Below are 13,035 nucleotides of genomic sequence, written 5' to 3'. Positions count from 1 at the left end.
CTTTGATTGATATATGAATAACCCATAACTTTAAATTATGTGTAGATAATTAATATATAAAACTAATTATATAAAGTTATCTACATAAATACAAGAGACGAGGGGGTTCATTGTAAATTATTAAATGTTAAGAAAGTTATGTATATATGGTCCAAAGTTCATGAGACTAATGTATAATTTAGCCTTTTTTGATTTGAAATAAATTAATTCATATAATTTTTTTAATAAATAAACTATATGAACTGAATAGTAACAATTTAAAAGTTCAAAAATTTAATCAATAATTTTGAGAAAATTTTGGAATTGAAAATTATATTTTTCTTTAATAGTAATTAATCACACTTAAATATAGGATGCTTAGTGAGTTCCTGTAGTTTAAGTCATTGGTTTTAAAGCATGTGATCAAAATTTGATTCATTAACCATGCAAATGTAAGAGCATTTATTGAAAGAGATTAACCCTTTAACTAGAATCCCACTAATAAGTCTCTGGAACTCGTGTTAGGGGATACCATGGAGAAATTAAAAAAAAAAAAAACAGAGAGAGATAACAAAACTTTTAGTTTTCATATTTATTTCAATTACCAATTAAGTCTCTTAAATTTTTAATTTTTATCAATTTAATTTCTTATGTTTTTTTTAAGTTATCTCATTAGTCTTTTAGATTTTGAAGTAAAAATTGGCTTTCAAATTAATTTGATACATAAAGTATGTTGATGACTTGATAAGTACACATGACAAAATGAGAAAAAATTGACCCTCAAATTAGTTGAATTTTTTTATCAATTTAGTCCTTAAAGATGTGTTTTGTTCTTATGTTTTTTTTTTTTAAATTTCTGAATTTGTTCTCTTTTAGTTTGCCATTGGCTTGAGCTACTAATTTTCTAATGCAAAAAATTTACAAAAATATATATTCTCATTGTTATAGTATTCATAACTAATAATTAAGTAGAATGATGAGAACTTGATGCTTTTTAAATAAAGTTAAGGATTTGAATCATATGAACAAAGGAAACTACCTTGGATACATGATGAGAGATCCTAAACAAGCTACTTATCTTGAAGGGATATTAAATCATCTTTCATTTCAATCTTTATAATCAGCAAAGAACTCCTAATTATTTTACACATTGCAATCATTATAATCATCTTTAAAGTTGGATTGAACTTGACCTCATGAGTTTAATACTTCATTGCCATTCTTATTTCCCCCTTCTCTTACATCACGTACTACATTTCACTGAGAAAAACACCTATGCTTTTGTTATTTATTTTTTCTCTAAGTTTTGACCATTCAGTACTGATATTTGTTTGGATGTTCTTTGCTAGTGCCCAGTCATACCTCAAGAGTGGCAATTGTTCTCTCAACTCATCTCTTTGAGCTATGAGCAACTTTCCTTCCTCGAAAATTTCTCTCTTTCTCTTAGTAGCCATTTTCTGAGCTGAATCAAAAGTACTGATGTCAGACTTAATCGCACTGATTTGATCCTCTAGCTCTTTCTTTCTCTCCTCCAAATAAGCCAGCTGGTTTTGCAACTCATTTTTCGTGATCATCACTTCCTTGAAATGGCTCTTGTTAGCTTCGAGACCCTCATCTATTTCATGCACTTTCAACATGCTGGTTTTGGCAATCTCCATTTTCTTGCTTGCATTGCTATAATCCCAGCTCCAATGAGTGAATTCCCTTGAAACTTCTATTATCACTGATCTCATTTCTACTGACACTCCATCATCTGCAGATAATCCAGAGAGGCAATCTAATGCAGCTTTCATGGCGCTATAATTTTCAAGCTTCAACATGTCAGAAAAATCTTTGGTGAGAAACTCTTGAAATGTCTTCCACGCTTTCTGGATTCCTTCACTTGGTTTGGTACATGTTTCCATTTCAGAAATAGATGTGATATCTTTTGAAGGTAATGGATCAAAGGTTTCAATATCTAAAGAAGCATAAAATGCTTCCATTTCCTCATCACTTTGAGCTATGTTTCGCTCATTTCCCCAGCGTTCAAGCATTTTGCTATCCTCTGTATCAGTGGCTTCCAAGTTATCATTGACATTGCAACAATTGTCTTTAAAGACTTGAAAATCTTCCATTGAATTGTCATTACTAATGATCATCTTCAATTCAGCCTCATTGTTATCAGATTCTGTGATAGAATCTGATTCCGAGTAAGGGTCTGTGAATCTTATCTCATTTTGTCCTTGCTTGCTTACATGAATACCACACCAGCTAACATTTACATTTGGAACTTTAGACATTTTCTCACAAGAAATCTCCACCTGATTCCAATTATCATCCAAGTAGGAATCACACGGATTCCCCTGGAAGGATGGTAGAGTTTGCAAATCAAATAGCCACACATGATCTGTCATCATTTTTGAAAAGCTTGTTGGTATTTCCAATTCAAACAATTCTTCACCATTAATAAAAAAGTGAACTTGACAACTGAGACCCTCCTTCATTTCACCCTCTACTGCAAAAACATAACATAGAGAAATCACTGGAAATTTTTCACGAACCCAAAACGTCATATATTTTCCTTTGTTGCAGAGATCAAACCACATTGGAATGCTTGCTCCAGGCACCACAACATGTAACTCCCTTTCCTGAAAGGTTTCCTGTGAAATAAGTAAATGATAAGAATACTGTGAAATAAGAAAAGGAAAGTTAATGTGAGGCTCACAAGATTAAAAGGGGAAATCTGCTTTCACAAATACAAACCTGACTCAATAGTAAATTTGATGACTCTGCATTCAATGATGTGCAATTTGTTGCATTAATGAATCTTAAATCAGGAGGTAAGCTTGGAATTTCTTGGAGAAACTTGCAACTGTCTACGTGAAGTAACTGCAAGTAAAGAAACTCCTGCATGCGGGATGGAAGCATTACAAATTTGTTCCTTGAAAGGTCTAGTGAAGTCAGCTTGGGAAAAGAGTATAAAATTATGGGAAGATCTTCATCTAATAGGCCACAGTTTTCTAGATTCAATGAATCAACATTATGAAAGGTAGGGGCTTGTTGTCCCATTTCTTGCAACTTCTTTAAAAAATTTCGGAGTTGTGGACATCCCTCAATGTTAAGGTCTCTTAGATTTTGTAGCATGTCAATTTCTTCTGGTAGTTCCTTGAGACTTAAACAAGATGTCATACATAGTTCTTGAAGTCCACTGAGGTTTCCAATGGAAGCTGGTAATTCTTCTATTCCACTGTTTTCAATAGAAATGGATACAAGATTCTTCATTTTTCCTTGGATATCTGGAAATTTTTGAATGCTTGAACACCATATAAGGATCAAACTTTTGAGTGATGGCAAGCTAATGACACGTGGAAATTCCCTTAGTTTGGTGCATCCGGAAGCCCTCAACTCTACAAGTTTCTGAAGAAATCCAACAGAATCATGAACCTCTTCTAAATTTGCACAGTAATCAAGATTTAATTCTGTCAAATTTGGAACTCCAGAAATGTCAGGTAGTTTTGTTAAGCAATCACATTGGCTCAAATCCATAGATGTCAAAGAGTCCAAATACTGCAAACCAAAAATTGAATCACTATTAGATGCATGTTTTGAAGAATGAAACATAAAAAATGCATAACAATGACATATACCTTGAATGGCTCCTGCATGTTTAAACAACTACGAGATAAGTTGAGGACAACAAGTTTTCTCGGATGAAAGTTGGATGGTAATGATGATGAGGGGTATTCCATCCAATCAAGCAATCTTAAATTGTTTGGAAGATGTTGAGGGCTTCCAAAAACGTGTGCATTTTTAACTATAAGAATTTTCATATTTTTCATCATTTTGAAGGTGTTTTCTGTCAAATGTACCAAATAATGATCTGGGAGGTCCACCATCATGCCCTGAATTTTGCTTGACCCCTTTATGACAAAAGCATAAGGAAATAACATAGTTAGAATTGAAATGATAAAACCAACCAAGTTCTTTATCAAACAAAACGTTTGGAATGTCAAAAGCATGGATCTTACTGTATTTTGTGTGAGTACTTCATAAACATCTTCAGGGTACCATATTCTACTCCGATTTCCTGGCTCTAATGGAGAATCTTCTCTTACAACTTCTCTTCCCATGTCTTGAATCAGATCATGCATTCTTAATCTATTATACTCATCAATAGTTATAAGAGACCTATCAATTAGTACACTAATACCAAATTTTGGGTAGAAGCCACAAGCTTTTAGTGTCTTTTCAACATATTCTACTGTCTCTCCTTTGAAGAAGCATGCTATGTCTAGGAAAATTTCTTTCTCATTGTCCTCCAGATTATCATAGGTTACTCTGAGTACATTTTGAACCTCTTTGTTGGGAATCTTTTCATATTTGTCCAATGCAGATTTCCACTCATCCACTGTTTTACCATACAAATTTGAACCCATTACTTTCAAAGCCAGTGGAAGCCCTTCAGCATATAGAACCACACTGTTTGAAATCTCAAAATAACCTAAATCTGGTGATTTTCTTTTGAAGGCGTTCCAAGTGAACAATTCAAATGCTTCACTATGGTGTAGTTGCTTTACCTCGTATGTTTTTTCAACTTGATGAGTAACTAGCAAGTGTTTATCTCTTGTTGTGATCACAATTACACTCCCAACACCAAACCAATCTCTTCCTCCTGCTAAAGCTTGTAACTGCTCTAATTTGTCAACATCATCAAGAATCAAAAGGATTTTTTTGCAGCACAATCTTTTCTTCAAAATGGGGATTCCTTTGTAAATATTTCCTAGCTTAATGTTCTTGTCTCCAACTAAATCAAAAAGAAGTGCTTCTTGGAGCTGTGCTAAACCTTTTGGTTGATTTGAACTTTCTCTAATATCAGCAAGAAAACATGCAGCATCAAATTGATTAGCAATCAAGTTAAATAGAGCTCTAGCAATTGTTGTTTTTCCTATGCCTCCAAATCCATAGATTCCTATCATTCGAATACGTTCACCAAGCTCCATTTGCAAAAGTGATTTCACATCTGATAAACGAGTCTCCAGTCCAACTGGATATTCAGCAATGTGCAAAAGGGTGTGATTTAATTTGCTAGAGACCTCTTCAACAATCCTTTGAATGAGCTCAAATTCATACCTAACCGGTTACAAAGTAGAGTAACCACAAAGTAAGCAAGTGGGAAATCTATATATAACATAAATAAATAAGAAACCATATTTTCATAAAGTGAAAATGCAATAATAGGTCCTAGTACTTTGATTGCATTTGTTTTTAGTCCCTATAGTTTTATTTTGTTGTTCCCTATCCCTTTAGTTTGATCCATCTACAGGATTAGTCCCTATAGTTTTAAAAATGCACATAATGACCATGAGTTGGAATTGATGGAGTAAATTTTGCTTTTATGTATTTAACTTTTAACCCTTTTGCTTACATGTACTTAATCTTATCTTTGTCTCTCACATTCTGTTCAAGCTGAATATGAAAGAAAGACTTTTTTTCATTTATCTTTTATTCTTAATCGTGCTTGGTTAATTTATTTCCATGCCATCAGCATATTTTTACCATGTCAGCAAAGGAGTTAGCAGAGGGAAATCACCTCCATCAATGCCATTTCATGGTCTTTATGTATATTTTTAAAATTATAGGGACTAACGTTGCAAACTGATTAAACTAAAGGGACTAGAAACAATAAAATAAAATTGTAGGAATTAAAAACAAAATGCAATCAAAGTACAAGAACCTACTATTATGTTCTCTCTTTCATAAACTATGAATAGTTTGGTTCATTTCGGATTTTGTTATACTCTAAGCTTTTTATTTGGTTTAACGGAGATATTTTGTATGTTATTGAAGCAATATATATATATATATGGACAAAGGAAGATCCAAAAAATCAAAACCCACTAAATTCACTTGCATCTTCAAGAGCTTTTATAACAATAACAAGTCAAGGATTTGATTCACCTGTTATGTTTTATTTAAAAACTTTTAACAAACACCTAAAAAACTCTGCAAGCTTTTTTTCCAAAGTAGAAAAGGGAGAAGAATCAATGGCACTATACCCATTTTCTAAGCTCCAACCAGACAAGTTAGCTGCTTCAGACAAAGCCAACTTCCATTTCTGCACCTTCTCCATATTATTCTTGAATCTGTCTTCATGCTTGGCCATGGCTATGCCAAAACTTCCTTTTTGATGGCGTACCACAGAGGGATCTACATAGTGAAAAACTGGCAAAACCAATTGCCCCTTGACTTTCATACAATCAAGGATCTTAACTAGCTCCTCAAGACACCATGTGGAAGAAGCATAGTTTTCAGAGAATACAATGATAGAAATCCTTGAATCTTCAATTGCTTTAACAAGAGATGGAGAAATCTCTGTTCCTCTCTTGAGCTCCTCATCATCTATGAATGCGTTAATGCCCTTCTGACACAGAGCATGATACAGAAAGCCTGTGAAACTTCTTCTGGTATCTGCGCCTCTGAAACTCAGGAACACATCATAGTTCCATCCTTGAGCAGAAGAATATATATGAGCCATTGCTATCAAGTTTTGATAGTTCTGGTCTGCGCTCAAACAGAATCAACAACACTTTGATGGTAGGAATTAAGATATGATTGCATAAAAAAAACTTTCACATGCACTCACGTGGCTAACGCGTTTTGCATCTATAGTCAACGAAGGAACAAATAGTAGGGACCTCAGCTTCTAAGTCATATCATTATCAACCATCAATTTATTCTTTTTATTTCAAAAGAAAAATGAGTGGATTATGCAAAAGGGTTATTAGACTTTATTCTAGAAGGATGTAATTTTCTGGAATGAGTCACATTATTTTTTTACTATACAATATATGGGAATACATTGATTTTTATTGCTAGAGGATGCCCAATTTTGGATTCGCATTTATCAAAATGTGATTCAAAGTGATCTCTCTAAACAGAACTAAACAAAATAGCATTTGCATTTTCCTTAGCAAAGTAATGTGATAGTGCTGTGAAAGGTTCTAAATTCTAGCACCGCAAGACAGATGGAACAAGGCTATGCTTGTGGGGAACGCTTCATATCAATCAGAATTCAGATTTGATTGTATTCTACTTCTTTTCAGAAGGATGTGATGTCACTAAGCTTCAGTTTATAACTTCAATTTCGCTAACCAGTGATGCTATTTTATTTTATTTTATTTTATTTTTTAATTGGGTTCTCCCTTGAATTTTCAGTCACATCTGTACTACTTTTGGGAGAATTTGCTCCTCCACTACCGCTACATGTAGGGGTGTTCATTCCGGACCCGTCCCGATTGGCCCGGTATCGTCCCGATCATATCGGGACGGGTCTTGTCCCGGCCCGAAAATAATCGGGACGGGACTTTACGGGACGGGACAAGAAAGGAGTGCGGGACGGGACGGGACACGGGATTACCATCGGGACGTCCCGTCCCGTCCCGAATATTATATATATTATTTTTTATTTTAAATATATTAATTATATCAACATAATCTATACTTATATTAATTATATCAATTATAATTTTAATACTTGTAATTCTTATTTAAAACTAAAGTTGTTTTATATTGATAATTTTAATGGCATGGAGTAAACATGGTGATATCTTTCTTTATAATATATTAATTATATTAATATAATTTATTCTTATATCTATCTATTTAATAAATTTTCTTTATAACATATTTCTTACTTATTTTTAGAAGAGTAATTGGCTTAATACATCTTTACTAAAGAAGAAGAACAATTATTTAATGTTGTGTTTGATTTGCCTGTTGTTGCTAATCTTATAGCATAAAGATCACTTGCATTTTTTATTATAATATGTAGTTGTGATTAATATAATTCAATAATTGATTTTAAATTATTGTTATTTATGTACTTGCGTTATTTTGATTTTAAACTTAATAAATTATATAATTTAAAATTTTAAAAAACATTATTATTCAGATTTTTTTTCACATTATTCCATTTATCGGGACGGCGGGACGTCCCGATCTTGTCCCGGTCCCGTCCCGACTCTTAACGGGACGGGACAACTTTCGGGACGGGACGGGACACGGGATCAAAATTCAGTCCCGATATTTTTTTCGGGACGGGACACGGGACGGGGGTGTCCCGATCCCGTCCCGTCCCGTGAACACCCCTAGCTACATGGTGCAGATACAAGCGAAGCAGAATGGTAGATATATAGGTGGGTAGGTCCCACATGAGAGAAACTATTTTTTTTTTGGGGAAAAATCACATAAGAAGACCTTTAAAAAATATCATTTACGAATAAAGACTGACAAATAATGGCTCGCTGTTAAAATAGAAACATAAACTTATTTTTTTTTTAATGATCACTGATTATTGATCATTATCTGCAAATAATATTTTTATAGGTTCTTATATACAATTTTTCCTTTTTTAAAGGACACTGTTATTGTCATTGTGGTTTTTATCACTCACTGGCCTTCCACCTTTTTTTTTTTATTTAAAGAAGCTTACACACATACCCTCCGCTGTATATGAGAGTTTTACTTGGTTCAACCCCTCATGTCTTCCATTTGATGGTGTTTTGGTGTGACTAGGCTATTGATATTGACATTATTTCATGTCTAACTTTGAACACTCATTTATTTTTTTAAACGTGATCTAAAACATTTTTCCAGGCAATAGTAAACAAAAATAGCATCTACAACTTTAAAGAGAAAAAAATAATATTTAAAATAAATTTTAAAATTAAAATTAAAATAAATTTCACTAGAGCTTAAAATGATTGTGACAAGGATTTATTTTGAATTGTCAAATTTGTGAAGATAACGTCATCATAGATAATCAAACCTAGACTTGTGCCTGAATAATCTCATCGTGCGTCTAATAAATAATATGATAGAATATTATTTACAAATTTGAAAGTTGAAAAAGTCTTATTAATAACTATTTAAAATCAAAAGCACTTTTGGCATCATATCGAAAGTTTAAATATATTTTGTGCAATATGGTAGAGGAGTTAATACTACCTGTCAAGATTAATAGAGATTTTGATCATCATTAAATAATTTGGTACGTAGACACATATAGTAAAAAAAGAATAGTTGCTTTATAAAATAAAATTTTTGCATTAAAAAATTAAAGTCAATATATGGTATGGCGGTTGCTGGTTTAAAAAAATGAAAAATAAAAATGGCATGGTGGCTTACGGGTTCACGCACTTGAGGTCAAGGAACCCAAACCCGATATGACTTTTTTCAGTTTCACTCCTCTAATTTTACTTATAACTTACTCTTTGTTATGAAATTAACAACTAAAAAATAAAGATATTGAGAGAAGAAATAAAGACAAGAGAATGAGAGAATTTCTTATGAATTATTGTATCTTTCAATATAAATTACATGCCCTATTTATAGACATGATCCTACACATTAAAGGTTACATAAATGAAAAAAGCAAATAAAAGGTAATCAACTCTCATGATGGTGGGAGTTTCATGGGAGAATATGAAGATGAAGAGGTGATGAAGATGGATATCCATTATCCTTGTAATATTCATAATACTTCCCCTTGGATATCCATTATATAAGAATGTGCCTCATTAAAAACTTCAACTAAGAAAAACCCTATGGGAAAAAACCTAGCAGAAGAAAAGAGTACATCATTCATTGATATACTATTCAATGCTACCTCATTAAGAACCTTTCTAGGAAAACCCAATGAGAAAAAACCTTAAACAAGGAAAAAAGAGTACAACACGTGTTAACTCTTCCTCTTGATAGCATCAATTGATGTCTCTGAGTCTGCAAAGTCCAATATCATGAACAAGTTTTTCAAATATTTTAGTAGGAAGTGACTTGGTGAACATATCAACTAAATTTTCTTTATAACGAATTTGCTAGATGTGAATTCCACCATTCTTTTGAAGATCATAAGTGAAAAAAAAATTAGTAAAATATGTTTTGTTCTATCTCCTTTAATATATCCTTCTTTCAATCGGGCAATACAAGCAGTATTATCTTCATATATGATCGTTGAGGATCATTTTATTAGAAGACATACCACAAATAGCTCGTATGTGATGGATTAATGATTTTAACCACACACATTCTCGACTTGCTTCATGTACAGCTAGAATTTCTGCATGATTAGATGATGTGGCTGATACTATTTGTTTCATAGATCGCCGTGCAATGGCTGTACCATCACATATGAACAAATAACCTGTCTGTGATCTACCAACATGAGGATCAGACAAAAATCTAGCATCTGCATAATCAATAAGGTCAACTTTAGGTACTTTGGAATAAAATAATCCCATATCCATAGTACCCTTAAGATAACAAAAAATGTGCTTAACACCATTCCAATGCCTTCGTGTTGGTGAAGAACTGTATCTTACTAATAAGTTAGAAGAACTGTATCTTACTAATAAGTTAACAGCAAATGAGATATTAGGTCGCATGTGAGTAGTAAGATACATTAATGTTCCAATTGCACTAAGATATGGTACTTCTAAGCCAAGTAGTTTTTTATCACCTTTTCGAGGTCTAAAAGGATCTTTATCTACCTTCAATGATCTTACAACCATTGGGATACATAACAGATGTGATCTATCCATATAAAATTATTTTAAGACCTTTCTTGTATAAGTTTCTTGATATAAAAAAATTTTATTATTCATATATTCTATTTGCAATCCAAGGTAAAATTTTGTTCTTCCTAAATCTTTTATTTCAAATTCTTTCTTTAAGTGATTTATAGCTTTTGAAAGCTCTTTAGGTGTTCCAATGATATTTATGTCATCAACATAAATAGCATTTATAGCAAACTCTTTCCAGATCTTTTCATAAAAATATAAAGACAAATTGGATCATTTTTATAACCTTCTTTTAATAGATATTCACTAAATTGATTATACCACATACACCTTAATTGTTTCAATCCATATAAGGATTTATTTAACTTAATCAAATAATTTTCTTGAGAACTCAAATTGTATGCTTCTAGCAATTTGAATCCTTCAGGGAGTTTCATGTTGTAATAACCCTCAAAAAAATAAAGAAATAAATAATAATATTAAAATTTATAAGAATATATTTTGATTTCATTTTGTAAATTTTGGAGCAGCTGCAGTAAAATGAACGAGTAGCTTAGCGGCAAATCTTTTGAATTTCTACTTGTTGCTTCAGAGTTCGAATCTCGAAAGTGCCATAGGAGATATTTTATTTTTCTGGCATTGCAAAATTCCTAAAATGCCCTTATAAAAAAACAGAGCACAATCAGGGATTTAAAAACGCACTCAGTTTTCACCCTCTCCTCCATCTTCATTTTCAATTTTTACAAAACATATAGAGAGAGAGAGAGAGAGAGAGAGCTCCTATCAAACCTCTCTTCTTTGATCGCCCTTCTTCGTCCTCGACCATCACCAGCAGGTGAGCGTTCATTCGCTGCTATAGGGGAATTCAATCAAGGTTTCAATCGTTTCTTCTCTTCTGTTCTGGTTTGTGTGTCGGTCCTCCCTTGGTTCTGTTTCTTGGTGCCAGAAATCTCTCCCTGATTCATGTTGGACAAGCACAGTAACTCGTTGGAGATGAGAGAATTCCAAATCCTCTACTCTGCGATCTCCGACCTCCATTTTTTTCTTCGTTCACCTTCGCTTCTTTTCTGTTCATGTCGGCGACCATGTGAGAGCTGGAGACATCTTCTTCCTCCTCCTCCTTGCGTCGCGTCAGCGCTGAACCTTTTTCACCTATTTCTGTCTTTTGCTTGTGTATGATTGGGAGGGGTATCTGCGTTCTACCTCCCTGTTCACACGCCCAGAATCTCCTTCTGTTTGCTGTTGCCATTGTTAAGTTAAGGATCCTAGAGTCTCCTCTTCCTTGTTGATGCTATGTGCGTACTAGGTGGCTAGAAATTCTGATGCGTTCTTTCTTGCTCTGTTGCTGTGAATGACTTTTGTACAGTAGGAGGTTTGAGTAATTTAAATTTAAAACTTATGTGGCATTTCTATTAAATAATCTTGATAACTGGTTAAGAATCAATGCCCGTAAAATATTTAATAAAATGTTCAAGAAAAAATCTTGTTATATAGTTGATAACCTATTGAAATTAACGTCAATTTAGTGCATTTTCTTATACTTTATGTGCTAAATTAGATCAATTGTAAATATTTTGGATTAAATATAGGAAAATAAGCATCATTTCAAATTGACATAGAAAATAGAGTTTATTGAGAATTTTACAAAGATGCTGATTTTGATTTTAAACTTTAAAAGATCTCATAACCTTATTTATTGTTTTAGTTGATTTTTGTTAGATATTTTTAAAGAAATAGAGCTAAACAATGATTGAAGGTCCATATGGAAGCAAATAGCAAAAAAATGGGAATCAAAACAAAAGATTAGAGACTCTGTGTCATGTGCCGCGGCGCATGCACAGTGCGTCGCGGCATGTGGCACAGAGATCGAAGTCTTGAAGATGCATGTGTGCCGCGGCGCATGGCCTTAATTTTGCTGTGCGTTTTGAGCTTCAGAACAAAAAAATTAGGGTAGAAAAACCATAAACGCGCCTGCAGACGGGAGACCATGACTTGGAGAGATTCTTTGAAGTTTGCTCTGCTAGGGTTTGGGGTTCTTGAAGAAGATTTGGCCAAGGATTGAAAATTTGAAGAGATTCAAGTGGATTTCTTTCGGTTTTTCTTCTTCTCTTCCCTTTTCTCTCTTTGTTTCTAATATGGATGCTATATATTGTAATATTTATGGCTCTGTTCTGAATATGAGTAGCTAGTTCCCTTGTTCTAGGATTATTTCAACCCTTTGTATGGATTAATACTTGGATATTCCTCTCTTTTGGTAGTTAATGATATATATGTGCTTATTTTATCCTATGTTTAATGCTTTTAAGTGCTTGATCACCATTTATATTGCTTTGTTCACCTGAGTTGTGCTTGAGAGAGCTAAGTTAGGTGTAGAACTTGGATGAAATAGTTTTGAACTTGAAATTTTACAAAGATAAATGGATGGTTTTGTTGGTAAAATAGAGATATTTTATTAACCTTTTATAGTCACATTAAAATTGGTGTTTAAACTTTGTTCGCA

The 13,035-nt window shown here is 33.1% G+C and overlaps 1 protein-coding gene and 1 long non-coding RNA gene across 2 annotated transcripts; one reads left to right on the top strand and one right to left on the bottom strand.

The window, feature by feature from the left end:
* Positions 1-1,149: 1,149 nt before the first annotated feature.
* LOC129307013 (TMV resistance protein N-like) lies at positions 1,150-6,509 on the bottom strand. The gene is made up of 5 exons (XM_054947865.1): positions 6,015-6,509; positions 3,987-5,088; positions 3,606-3,878; positions 2,722-3,525; positions 1,150-2,618 (listed from the first exon to the last, which is right to left on the bottom strand). Exons 1-5 carry the CDS (start codon positions 6,491-6,493, stop codon positions 1,230-1,232), a joined length of 4,047 nt encoding a protein of 1,348 aa, XP_054803840.1. The 5' UTR covers positions 6,494-6,509; the 3' UTR covers positions 1,150-1,229.
* A 4,763-nt stretch (positions 6,510-11,272) lies between these two features.
* On the top strand, positions 11,273-12,819 carry LOC129302091 (uncharacterized). Its single transcript, XR_008591257.1, has 2 exons — positions 11,273-11,370; positions 12,241-12,819. It is a non-coding gene; the product is annotated as an uncharacterized LOC129302091 (long non-coding RNA).
* Positions 12,820-13,035: the final 216 nt, after the last annotated feature.

Source organism: Prosopis cineraria, unplaced genomic scaffold (assembly GCF_029017545.1).
Source record: "Prosopis cineraria cultivar Desert tree isolate PC_DT_omini unplaced genomic scaffold, ASM2901754v1 PC1, whole genome shotgun sequence".
Lineage (NCBI taxonomy): Eukaryota > Viridiplantae > Streptophyta > Magnoliopsida > Fabales > Fabaceae > Prosopis > Prosopis cineraria.
The sequence above is the reverse complement of the archived record's forward strand: the minus strand, read 5'-3'. Positions and strand labels throughout refer to the sequence as shown.